The 12,178-nt window shown below is 44.9% G+C and overlaps 1 protein-coding gene across 2 annotated transcripts in view; it reads right to left on the bottom strand.

Moving 5' to 3' along the window:
* Ttc26 (tetratricopeptide repeat domain 26) overlaps window positions 1–11,740 on the bottom strand; it is a 45,901-nt gene extending 34,161 nt beyond the window's left edge. Inside the window, exons 1-4 of one of the 2 annotated variants that reach the window (XM_042677048.1) lie at window positions 11,653–11,740; window positions 8,987–9,124; window positions 4,449–4,541; window positions 1,168–1,282 (exon numbers count right to left, since the gene is read on the bottom strand). In XM_042677048.1, the coding sequence (XP_042532982.1) occupies window positions 1,168–1,282; window positions 4,449–4,541; window positions 8,987–9,124; window positions 11,653–11,655 (349 nt within the window). In that variant the 5' untranslated portion in view covers window positions 11,656–11,740. Of the gene's footprint in view, window positions 1–1,167; window positions 1,283–4,448; window positions 4,542–8,986; window positions 9,125–10,586; window positions 10,606–11,652 lie in introns of those variants that run through there. The other variant, XM_042677047.1, reaches the window with a different exon arrangement.
* Window positions 11,741–12,178: the final 438 nt, after the last annotated feature.

Raw genomic sequence — 12,178 nt, 5'->3', positions numbered from 1 at the left:
GATTTGAACTCAGGGTCTCATGCTTTGCAAGCAAGTACCTTATTACTTAAGTCAATTAATTGATTGGGTCCTTTTTGTATACATTATTTTCAAGACAGGGTCTCTCTTCATGGTTGGTTGGCTTGTGGTCCTCCTATTTGTGCTTCTCTTTGTTTCTGGGATGCGAGGCATGTGGCACTGTGCCCAGCCATTGCTTGAGACAGAACCTGGTAAACTTTTTTGTCCAAGCTAGTCTTGACCCACAATCCGTTGATCTCTACTTCTCAAGTAGCTAGAACTGTAGGAATGAGTGACTTGCCCAGCACATTTTAGCGTTTTTGTAAATTGGGGCCTTTTTTGAACTTGGAGCCTTCTCTTCTTGCTTACGTTTTTTTGCCTGGCTGGTGCTCTATCACTTGAATCATGCCTACAGTTCAGCTTCTTTTGCTGCTTAATTGGACACAGAGTTTCTAACCATAATTCTAAAACTCTCAGCCTCCTGAGTAACTAAGCTTATAGATATGAGCTACCAACACCCAGGTCACTTTTTGCCTTTCTAATGTCAGTCAGTTTTGTCCTCATAAAAAAAGAACTAAGGAAGTTGGGCACCAGTGGCTCATGCCTATAGTCCTAGCTTCTCAGGAGGCTGAGATCTGAGGATCAAGGCTCAAAGCCAGCCCAGCAGGAAAATCTGTGAGACCAATAAACTACTCAGAAAAAGCCAGAAGTGGCACTGTGGCTCAAGTGGTAGAGTGCTTGCCTTGAGTAAAAGAAGCTTAAGGACAGAGCCCAAGCCATGAGTTCAAGCTCAGGAACTGGCAAAAAAAGAAAAAGAAAAGAAAAGAAGGGGGAACTAAGTTTTTTTTTTTTTTTTTTGGTGCCGGTTGTGGGGCTGAACTCTGGGCCTGGGCGCTGTCCCTCAGCTCTTCAGCTCAAGGCTAGCACTCTACCACTTGAGCCACAGTGCCACTTCTGGCTTTTTTTCCTTTTTGCTTATGTGGTGCTGAGGAATCGAACCCAGGGCCTCATGCATGCGAGGCAAGTGCTTTACCACTGAGCCACCTTCCCAGCCCCCTAAGAAAAGTTTTTAAGATCTCCAAAATGATGCATACTGAAGTGAAGAGTCTCCAATATAAGGTAAAAAAAAAAAAATATATATATATATATAGGTAAAAAAAGCCCATTTACCTTTAAATCCGGCTGCTTCAGCTTGTTTATACATCCCAAGAAAAAAGTAGGTGCAGGCTAGGTTCACCCAGACTTCAGGATTGCAATTTTCCTCCTTTGTTACATTTTCATATTCCTGAAATATATAGTAAGGGTGATCTGCGGCAGTGAAGCAGTTGATGGAGTGGGATTTCTTACTGAGACCGCAGGGCAACCTCAGGTGTAGGAAATCCTACAAGCCCAGAAGCTCCCTGCTCCAGGCAGTGCTGTAATCCTCCATCCTCTAACATTATTTCCCTACATGGTGCAATTGTATGAGCTAACTAATTTCAGAAATGAAAACAAAACAAACAACCAACAAGCAATATACTATGTATCTTAAAAAAGACTTCAACAACAACAAACACATACAGGGCTGGAAATGTGGCTGAGGGTAGAGTATTTGCAGAGCATGCATGAAGCCCTGGGTTCCATTCCTTATAAACAGAAAAAGCTGGACTTAGCGCTGTGGCTCAAGTGGTAGAGTGCTAGCCTTGAGCGAAAAAGAAGCTCAGAGATAGTGCCCAGGCCCTGAGTTCAAGCCCCAAGACTGGCAAAAAATAAAAAACCACACACACACACACACACACACACACACACAGACTTGACACACACACACACACACACACAGACTTGATTCATCTTAAACCCTGTAATAAACCCTATAACTTAGGGGTGTGTGTGTGTGTGTGTGTGTGTGTGTGTGTGTGTGTGTGTGTGTGTGTGTGTGTGTGTGTGTGTGTGTGTGTGTGTGTGTGTGTGTGTGTGTGTGTGTGTGTGTGTGTGTGTGTGTGTGTGTGTGTGTGTGTGTGTGTGTGTGTGTGTGCGCGCGCGCGCGTGTGCCTGCCAGTACTGAACCACTTGTTTTGGGTCCAGTCGTGGGACCTGAACTCTGGGCCTGGGCGCTGTCCCTCAGCTCTTCAGCTCAGCACTCTACCACTTCAGCTAGCGCTCTACCACTTGAGTCACAGCGCCACTTCCGGCTTTTTTTTTTCTTTTTGCTTATGTGGTGCTGAGGAATCGATCCCAGGGCCTCAGGCATGCAAGGCAAGCGCTCTACCACTGAGCCACCTTCCCAGCCCAGTACTGAGCCACCTGAACTCAGGGTCATGTGCTCTCACTCAAAATTGGTGCTTTACCACTGCTCTACTTCTGGCTTTTTGCTGATTAAGTGGAGGTCAGAGTTTCACAGACCTTCCTGCCTGGGCTAGCTACAAACCATAATCCTCAGATCTCAGTTTCCCGAGCTAGGAAAGTCGTGAGTCAACAATGCCTAGCTAATACCCTAGAACTTTAATACACTGTAAATTTCAATTCATTCTGACCTTGGTGATTTTTGTGGATTTGGCCTTACATTCAAAAAGGTTGTGTTTTCCTGCCAAGGGCACGTCTAAGATTCACTGTCAGTCACATTTTTTTGTACTCCTACTTTTTATCAGTCTTTCTCAGGTGCCTCTCTTGCTTTTTCTTACTGTATTTGGACTACCCTCTCTCTCCTCTACCTTTCCCCACTAGAAGCCACTCTTCTATCCTTTTCCTATTCCTTCAGCAAGTTTTTCTATTCTTCATCTCACCTCATTACTTGGCCTTGAATATTTTGAGTTTTTGTGTGTGTCTGTGTGTCTGTCCTAGAACTTGAACTCAGGGCATGGGCATTGTCCCTAAACTTTTTTTGCTCAAGGATAGAGCTCTACCACTTGAGCTACAGCTCCACTTAAAGAGTTTTTGGTAGCTAAGTGGACATGAGTCTTATAAACTTTCTTTTTTTTTTTTGTCGGTCGTGGGGCTTGAACTCTGGGCTTGGGCACTATCCCTGTGCTCTTCAGCTCAAGGTGAGTGCTCTAACACTTGAGCCACAGCTCCACTTCCGGTTTTCTAGTGGTTTATTGGAGATAAGAGTCTCAAGGACTTTCCTGCCCCACTGGCTTTGAACCACGATCCTCAGATCTCAGCCTCCTAAGTAGCTAGGATTACAGGTGTGAGCCACTGCCGCCACTGCCACCCCGCTGAGTCTTATAAACTTTCTTGCCCAGGCAGGCTTCAAACCACGATCCTCAGACCTTAGCCTCCTTAGTAGCTAGGATTATAGGCGTGGTCCACCAGTGTCAGGCATCAATGGTTTTTGGTTTTTTTTTTAATGTAAGTTCTTCAAATTTTATTACTTTCTTTTGTTGTTGTTGGTAGTGATGGTACTGGGGTTTGAACTCAGGGCTTAAGTGCTGGCTAAGCAAGTGTTCTACCACTTACTCTTCTTCACTTTAGTTGTTTTTCAGGTAGGGTCTCACATTTCTGCCTGGAGCCAGCCTCAGACTGATAAACTCCTACCTACAGCCTTCTGTGTGGCTAGGACTACAGACATAAGCCACTATGCCTGGATTACTGACCAAGATAGGCTCTCATTAATTTCTAGCTCTTTTTTTTCTTTGCCAGGGCTGTACTCAAATGGGGAGGATCCTTCTGATCTCTATCTCCCAAATAGCTGGGCTTACAGATTTGCAAGCCTGGTGGGTTTTTGGGATTTGTTTTTGTTTTTTGAGACAAGATGTCATTGAATAGCTCACACTGGCTTCAATCTTATATAGCCCAGGCTTGTCTTGAAGTATTTATGTAGCAAAGGCTGGCATCAAACTCACAATCTTCCTGCCTCAACCTCCCAAGTGCTGCAATTACAAGTGTATGCCACTATATCTGACTTTCCTTAGATTATGTCTTGGAAGTAAGACTATACAGGAGACAAGATGCTATAATCGGGCTGGGAAGGTGGCTCAGTGGTAGAGTGCTTGCCTTGCATGCCAGAGGCCCTGGGTTCGATTCCTCAACACCACATAAGCAAAAAGAAAAAAGCCAGAAGTGGCGCTGTAGCTCAAGTGGTAGAGCGCTAGCCTTGAGCTGAAGAGCTGAGGGACAGCGCCCAGGCCCAGAGTTCAGGCCCCATGACCGGACCCCAAAAAAAACCCAAAAAACAAGATGCTATAATCCCAGGCCATGGGTTCAATACTAATGCTAATATGATATGCATTCTCATTAGTAAAAGTAAAAAATAAACCAGATACAGCCTGGAACATATAGAGAGAATATCTCTGAATCAGTACAGTAACAAAGTGTCAGTGTTCTTTTCCATTAACAAAGAAGTGGGATGGGATGTTTTTAATGTTACTTCTTTCTGCTTTGTTTGGATTTTACCAAGTTGTACTGTTGTTATACACAGTGTAATACCATTTCCAAAGGCTCCTGTTGGATGGTGGTTGTTGTTGTTTACTTACCTCCAGAGCCCTCTTGTAGTCCCCCAGGTGAAAGGCACAGTAGCCAATCCACAGATTAGTATCTTGTTCTTGCTCTCCAGCATGGCGTTTGAACTTCAGGTTAGAAATTCATAGAGGAAAAAAAAAGAAAATCATGAAAACTTTGAGTAGTAAACCTTCAATGTAAAAACATTCTGTGTTATGGTATTGATGAATATTCAACATGGAACGTAACAGAAGTAGGGCAATATGCAGTTTTTTTTTTTTTTTGGGGTCCAGTCATGGGGCCTGAACTCTGGGCCTGGGCGCTGTCCCTCAGCTCTTCAGCTCAAGGCTAGCGCTCTACCACTTGAGCCACAGCGCCACTTCTGGCTTTTTTTTTTTTTCATTTTGCTTATGTGGTGCTGAGGAATCGAACCCAGGGCCTCAGGCATGCAAGGCAAGCGCTCTACCACTGAGCCATCTTCCCAGCCCCGGCAATATGCAGTTTTATTAAGTCCATAACTACAGGACTTAGCACAATTACTTTTCAATTGTCACATATGTTCATATACCTCCCAATTGCTTTTCTGCAGTTACAGATGTCTTACTCCAGTAAGTATTTAAGTTATCTAACGATTCTGGATGACAGGTAAGGAATGGAAAACCTATTTTAATTTTGTGGGGGGGGGGGGGGGGGTATGGGTCAGTTGTGGGGCTTGAACTCAGGGCCTAGGCACTGTCCCTCAGCTTTTCAGCTCAAGGTGAGCACTCTACTATTTAAGCCACAGTGCCACTTCCAGTTTTCTGGGGGTTTATTGAAGATTAGAGTCTCACAGACTTTCCTGCTTGCATTGGCTTTGAATCGCGATCCTCAGATCTCAGCCTCTTGAGTAGCTGGAATTACAAGCATGAGCCACTGGCAAATGGCCCTATGTGAAATTTTGAAAGCCAAAAAACTAAAGGTTAGAGAGGCTGAGCACTGAAGTCAAGGCTACACAGCAATGTGTTTGAAAATAAAGACTTCAAGTGATGTCTGCCTCCAAACCAACCTCCTGCATTTAGCTCTACACTTCTAGCCCATGCCATTAGCATACATATATATTTATTAATAGCTTATAATCTGGGCTAGGAAGGTGGCTCAGTGGTAGAGCGCTTGCCTTGCATGCCAGAGGCCCTGGGTTCGATTCCTCAGCATCACATAAAGAAAAAAGCCGGAAGTGGCGCTGTGGCTCAAATGGTATAACACTAGCCTTGAGGTGAAGAGCTGAGGGACAGCGCCCAGGCCCAGAGTTCAGGCCCCATGAACAGACCCCCCCCAAAAAAATAGCTTATAACCTTCGTTTGAGGAAAATCCATTCAATTGTTCTATTACCCAGGCCAGATCTTCAAGAGTTAAGAATATGCAAAGGAATGGCCTTATTTATGCAATATGGGAGCAAATATTTATGAATACCTCAGCCAACAAAAGAAGAATCTTATTACAGAGGAAAGGACTGAAACTTTGAAGACTGATTCTGAATTGCTATGACAAAGTGACTTGTTTTTTTTTTTTACTGAATGGGGTGATAAATCAATAATTAGCCAACAGGTGTTCATAGAGTATCATCACAGAGTTGTAGCCATGGCAAGACAAAAACAACCCTTTAATATTATGTTGTCTCTTCTTAGTTATTAATTTTTTTTTTGGCCAGTCGTGGTGCCTGAACTCTGGGCCTGGACGCTATCCTTCAGCGCTTCAGCTCAAGGCTAGACCTCTACCACTGGAGCCACAGCACCATTTCTGGCTTTTTCTGCTAATGTAGTGCTGAGGAATCGAACCCAGGGCCTCATGCATGCAAGGCACCTTCCCAGCCCCTCAGTTATTATTGATAGGCTCACTGTCATATGGCTACACAGTAGTGCTTTTCCAGAAATGTAATAAAATGTAACATAATACAACCAGTACAATACAACAAACACTTCCACTTCAGTGTATTCTGCACTCTTCTCTAACACATGTATTCCACAAAGCAGCTCTGAAAAATACAGTTTCCTTAGACTATATACACTAGTAGTACTTAAGACTACTTATCTAAGGTACAGATTCCAAAAGAATGCAGTCAGTCCTAAAGTATCTGAATTACAAGCTGGGTGCTGGGGGTTCAAGCCTATAATTCAGGCTATCCTGAAAGTTAGATCTGAGGATAATAGCATGAAGCTAGCCTGGGGCAGGAAAGTCCAAGAGACTCTTATCTCCAATTAACCACAAAAAAGTCAGAAGTAGAGGTAGGTGTGGCTCAAGAGGCAGAGCACTGGGGCTGGGAAGGTGGCTCAGTGGAAGAGTGCTTCACATGCATGAGGCCCTGGGTTTCATTCCTCAGCACCACATAAACAGAAAAAGCCAGAAGTAGTAGGCATTAGCTTTCAGCTGAAGAGATGAGAGACAGTGCCCAGGCACAGAGTTCAAGCCCCAAACTGACAAAAAAGGGGAAAAAAAAGAGGCAGAGCATAAATTTTAAGTGAAAAAGCTTAAAAGATAATGTTCAGCCAGGCACCAGTGGCTTACGCCTGTAATCCTAGCTACTGAGGAGGCTGAGATCTGAGGATCACGGTTCAAAGCCAGACCAGCAGGAAAGTCTGTGAGACTCTTATCTCCAATTAACCACTAGAAAACCAGAAGTGGCGCTGTGGATCAAGCGGTAGAGCATTCGCCTTGAGCTGAAGAGCTGAGGGACAGCGCTGAGGCCCAGAGTTCAAGCCCCATGACCGACCAAAAAAAAAAAAAAAGATAATGTTCAGACCCTGAGTTACACACACACACACACACACACACACACACACACACACACTCACACTCACACTCACACACACACACAGAATCTGATTGCTCTGATTGCCAAGGCAGGAGCTCAAGCATATTTACATCTTAGTAACACTCCTAAATACTTCTAATACTTTTTTTTTATTGTTGTTGTTGGTCATGGGGCTTGAACTCGGCATGGGTGCTGGTTCTGAAGTTTTCTACTCAAGGCTAACCTGTACCACCTTGAGCCACAGCTTCACTTCCCATTTTCTGGTGGTTAATTGGAGATAAGAAGAGTCTCATGGAGGGGCTGGGAATGTGGCTTAGTGGTAGAAGGCTTTCTTTGCATGCATGAAGCCCTGGGTTCAGTTCCTCAGTACCACACAAACAGAAAAAAACAGAGTGGAGGGCTGGGAAGGTGGCTCAGTGGTAGAGCACTTGCCTTGCATGCCTGAGGCCCTGGGTTCGGTTCCTCAGCACCACATAAGCAAAAAGAAAAAAGCCAGAAGTGGTGCTGTGGCTCAAGTGGTAGAGCGCTAGCCTTGAGCTGAAGAGCTGAGGGACAGCGCCCAGGCCCAGAGTTCAGGCCCCACGACTGGACCCCCCCCAAAAAAAAAAAAAAAACAACCAGAGTGGAGCTGTGTGGCTCAAGTGGTAGGGTGCTAGCCTTGATCAAAAGAAGCTCAGGACAGTGCCCAGGCCCCAAGTTCAAGCTCTAGGACAGGCCAAAAAAAAAAACGCCTTATGGACTTTCCTGCCTGGGCTGGCTTTGAACTGAACTGTGATCCTCAGATCTCAGCCTCGTGAGTAGCTAGCATTATAGGTGTGAGCCACCAGTACCCAGTGCTTCCAATATATATATTTTTTAAGTTTTGTTTTTTTTTTTTTGGGGTCCGGTCATAGGGCCTGAACTCTTGGCCTGGGTGCTGTCCCTCAGCTCTTCAGCTCAAGGCTAGCACTCTACCACTTGAGCCACAGCACCACTTCTGGCTTTTTTTTTTTTTTCTTTTTTTTAATGCTTTTTTTTTTTTTTTTTTTTTTTTTTGCTTATGTGGTGCTGAGGAATCGAACCCAAGGCCTCTGGCATGCAAGGCAAGCGCTCTACCACTGAGCCACCTTCCCAGCCCCTTTTTTTTTTTTTTTTTTTTTTTTTTTTCTGCTTATGTGGTGCTGAGAAATCGAACCCAGGGCGTTAAGCATGCAAGGCAAGAGCTCTACCACTGAGCCAACTTCCCAGCCCCTCCAATACATTTTAAAAGGAAAGAACTCCTGGGGCTGTGCAAGTAGATCAATGGTAGAACATTTGCCTGAGGCCCTAGATTCAACTCCAGGTGTTGCTTTTTTGAGAATTACTTTCATAAACTATTGAAATATTTTCTGGGTATACGGTACTTTCAAAATAAGCACAGTAGAATTATTTAAAGTTATGTGTCTCTACATGTGTAGGTTAGCTCCATCCTCTATAGGACCTAAACATAATCCAAATTTAGCCCTTGGGCTGGAGGCATGGCTCAAGCAATAGAAGGCATGTCTAGCAACATGAAGCATTGAGTTCAAATCCCAAGACTCTCAACAGAAAAAGAAAAAGAAAAGTTGGCTTTCAACAAATACTACTTTTTTTTTTTTAAATCTTCAATGAGGTTTATACTTAACTTGGAATCTGGAATCTGTGGCCAAGTAGATTTAGTAAGGGCTTTGTTGAAGAAACTCCAGAGTAAACAGCATTCACCCCAGCCCTGGTATCAAGTCAGGTATTCATCAGACTAAGAAGCAAGCCATCTTCTTTAGACATTACCTCTAAGAGAGTAATAGCTCCAGTGAAATCTCTTTGTGAAAGTAGCTCCTCTAGTTTTGGAATCTTCCTACCTTTCTTCTTTCTTCTGTCAGTGTGCTGTGGTTCCCCCCCTACTGCAGGTTTGGCTCTTGAAAGCATCTGCAAAAGGAATAACAAAAGTACGTTCAAAACAACAAGAACAACAACGAGGTGCTGGGGATGTGGCTTAGTGGTAAAAGTGCTTGCCTACCATGTGTGAAGCTTGGGTTTGATTTCTTGGTACCACATAAACAGAAAAAGCCAGAAGTGGCACTGTGGCTCAAGTGGTAGAATGTTAGCCTTGAGCAAAAGAAGCTCAGGGACAGTTCCCAGGCCCTGAGATCAAGCCCCAGGACTGGCAAAAAAAAAAAGCCAGGCACTGGTGGCTCATGCTTATAATCCTAACTATTCATGAGGCTGAGATCTGTGGATCATGGTTAGAAGCCAGCCCAGGCAAGAAAGTCCACGAGACTGTTATCTTCAATAAACTACTCAGAAAAAGCCAGAAGTGGCACTGTGGCTCAAGTGGTAAAGCACTAGCCCTGAGCACACAGACAGAGACCCCAGGACTGGCCCCCCAAAACAAAAAAATTTAGCCTGGTGCTGGTGGCTTCTACCAGTAATCATAGCTAGTCAGGAAGCTGAGATCTGAGGATTGTAGTTTAAAACCAGTATGGGCAGGAAAGGCCATGAGACTCTTATCTCCAATTAACCACTAGAAAACCTGAAGTGGTGCTGTGGTTCAAAGTGGTAGAGTGCTAGCCTTGAGCAAAAAGGTCAGAGACAGGGCCCAGGCACTGAGTTAAAACCCCATGACCAACAAAAACAAATGAAATTATTTTCATTATTGAGGTATTTTACAGAAGGGTTACCATTTTATAAGTCAGGTGATGAGTATATTTCTCTCTTTTCTGGGGGGGACAGTGTCATGCCTTCCTTTGCTCTCCCCCAGTTTCCTTCTCTCATCCCTATCCACAAGTTACATAAATCATTTTCCACATAGTGTATACTGAATAGCATGACTATATTTATTCACCCTTCCTTCCTCCCTTTCTGCATATCTCCTTTACCGCACAGAAAGAAAACCCAAAGTAAACACACAAATACCACCACCACCAACCACAACAACAAACACCAACATTTTCATTTCCAGGAGTTTGTTTTGACAAATGTATTTTATTTTTTTTTTGGGGGGGGGGGGGAGGGTCCGGTCGTGGGGCCTGAACTCTGGGCCTGGGCACTGTCCCTCAGCTCTTCAGCTCAAGGCTAGTGCTCTACCACTTGAGCCACAGCACCACTTCCGGCTTTTTTCTTTTTGCTGTTGTGGTGCTGAGGAATCGAACCCAAGGCCTTGAGCATGCAAGGCAAGTGCTCTACCACTGAGCCACCTTCCCAGCCCCACAAATAGTATTTTAAATGTCCAGAGTAGTTACCCTTTGAGTTCCTCTCCTAAAGATACCCCCCTTTAGTCTGTGTGTAAATGCTAAGAGTCCTGTATAAGTGATCATATCTAGTTATATTTGAGGTCTAGCTTCCACATATGAGAGAAAATGTGCAGTCTGTCTTACCGAGCTTAGCTTACCTCACTTTGCATGATTTGTTCAGGTCCATCCATTTCTCTGCAAATGATAAATCTTATTTTTTTCTAATAGATGAGTAAAATTTCATTGTGTGTACATACCACATTTTATTGATCCACTTGTCTGTTGTTGTGGGGCATCTGGCCTATTTCCATAACTTGGTTGTTGTGAATAGCAAGTATCTTTACCGTTTCCTGTCTTAAAATGTTCTGGGTAAATGTCCAAGAGTGATATGGCTGGGCCATAGGGAAGTTCTATGTTTAGTTTTTAGAGGATCCCCCAAACTGCCTTCCAGAGTGATTGTACTAGTTTACAGTCCCAGCTACAGTGCAATAGGGTTCCCTTTCCCCCACATCCCTGCCAGCAAAGATAGATATAGATATAGATGTAGATATATCCTTAAAGGCAAGTAACTTTACATCCAATTCTGACGGTCAGTTTTTGTTTTTGTTTTTGTTTTTTTTGGTCAGTCATGGGTCCTGAACTCTAGGCCTGGGTACTGTCCCTCAGCTCTTCAGCTGCAGGCTAGCACTCTTAACACTTGAGCCATGGCATCACTTCCGGCTTTTTCTGTGCTGAGGAATCGAACGCAGGGCCTTGTGCATGCAAGGCAAGCACTCTACCACTGAGCCACCTTCCCAGACTGACCGTCAATTTTCAAGAGTGACAGCTTCACAATTTATTTACAAGTCAAATCCAGAAGAAGCTACTCAAAGACTCACCCCCCCCCCTTTTTTTTTCCCTCAAAGATCTATCATCATGCACTTAGCTGAACCAACTAGTCCCAACTTCTTTATTCACAAAGGTGCTTTCACGCAGCTTCTGCCATCTGGCGTCCCCTCGTTCAGTTTTCCATCCCATGTGTGGGAAATGAAGCAGGAGAGACGAAAACATCCAGGTTTTACATTCGTCTCCCTTCCTTTCCCCTGTGGGAATCGGGGTGCACAAGGAAACTCCCCTCGCCCCCTGGTGTCACACCTAGAGTTTTCCCAAAAGTGTGCTGGGAATCTTTGACCTCAGGTCTCAGGACCTACTCAAAGTTCTCCCTTATCATTAGAAGCCACTCACCATCTTGGCGTCAGTCCTGAGAACCCCGTCTGCAGATGGCGAGCAAAGGCCGAGCTGGGGCGCGTCGCCGCATCTACTCTGCAAGCTCCGTCTCCAGGGCAACGGCTCCCGAAGGCCGGTTCTGCCGGAAATAGGGCTCGCCGGAAACACAGGCCACTCCGCATCTTGGTTCCGCGCCTCTCCCTTTCCTGGCTCAGGGTGGAGGTTCCTTTCTTGCGGGGTGAGGAGTATCATCTCTGTTTGTGCTAACAGCGAAAGTTGCGCCGTGTCGAGTTTAGGAAAGCACGAATTAGAATGACAGAGTTTTTAACATGCATGTTTCCTGGGACGGCCATTTTCAAGGACCACTTCCGTCTTGGAGGCTGCTGGGCCCTGTGGCGGCTCCTGGCTCTGTCTGGACCCCAGTCCAGCCCAGGCTGGTGGGGGAAGCACTGAATTTTATTGAGTTATCTTAATTGTTGTGCTGAGCCGAAGGAATTGCCCTTTGGGGGCGGAAGTGGCATCCACAGGGCTCTTCGGCTTCAGT

This window comes from Dipodomys spectabilis, unplaced genomic scaffold, assembly GCF_019054845.1.
Source record: "Dipodomys spectabilis isolate Male_0828 unplaced genomic scaffold, ASM1905484v1 ptg000034l, whole genome shotgun sequence".
NCBI classification, from domain to species: Eukaryota; Metazoa; Chordata; class Mammalia; order Rodentia; family Heteromyidae; genus Dipodomys; species Dipodomys spectabilis.
Note: the sequence above shows the minus strand (reverse complement) of the source record. Positions and strands in the feature narration are given on the sequence as shown.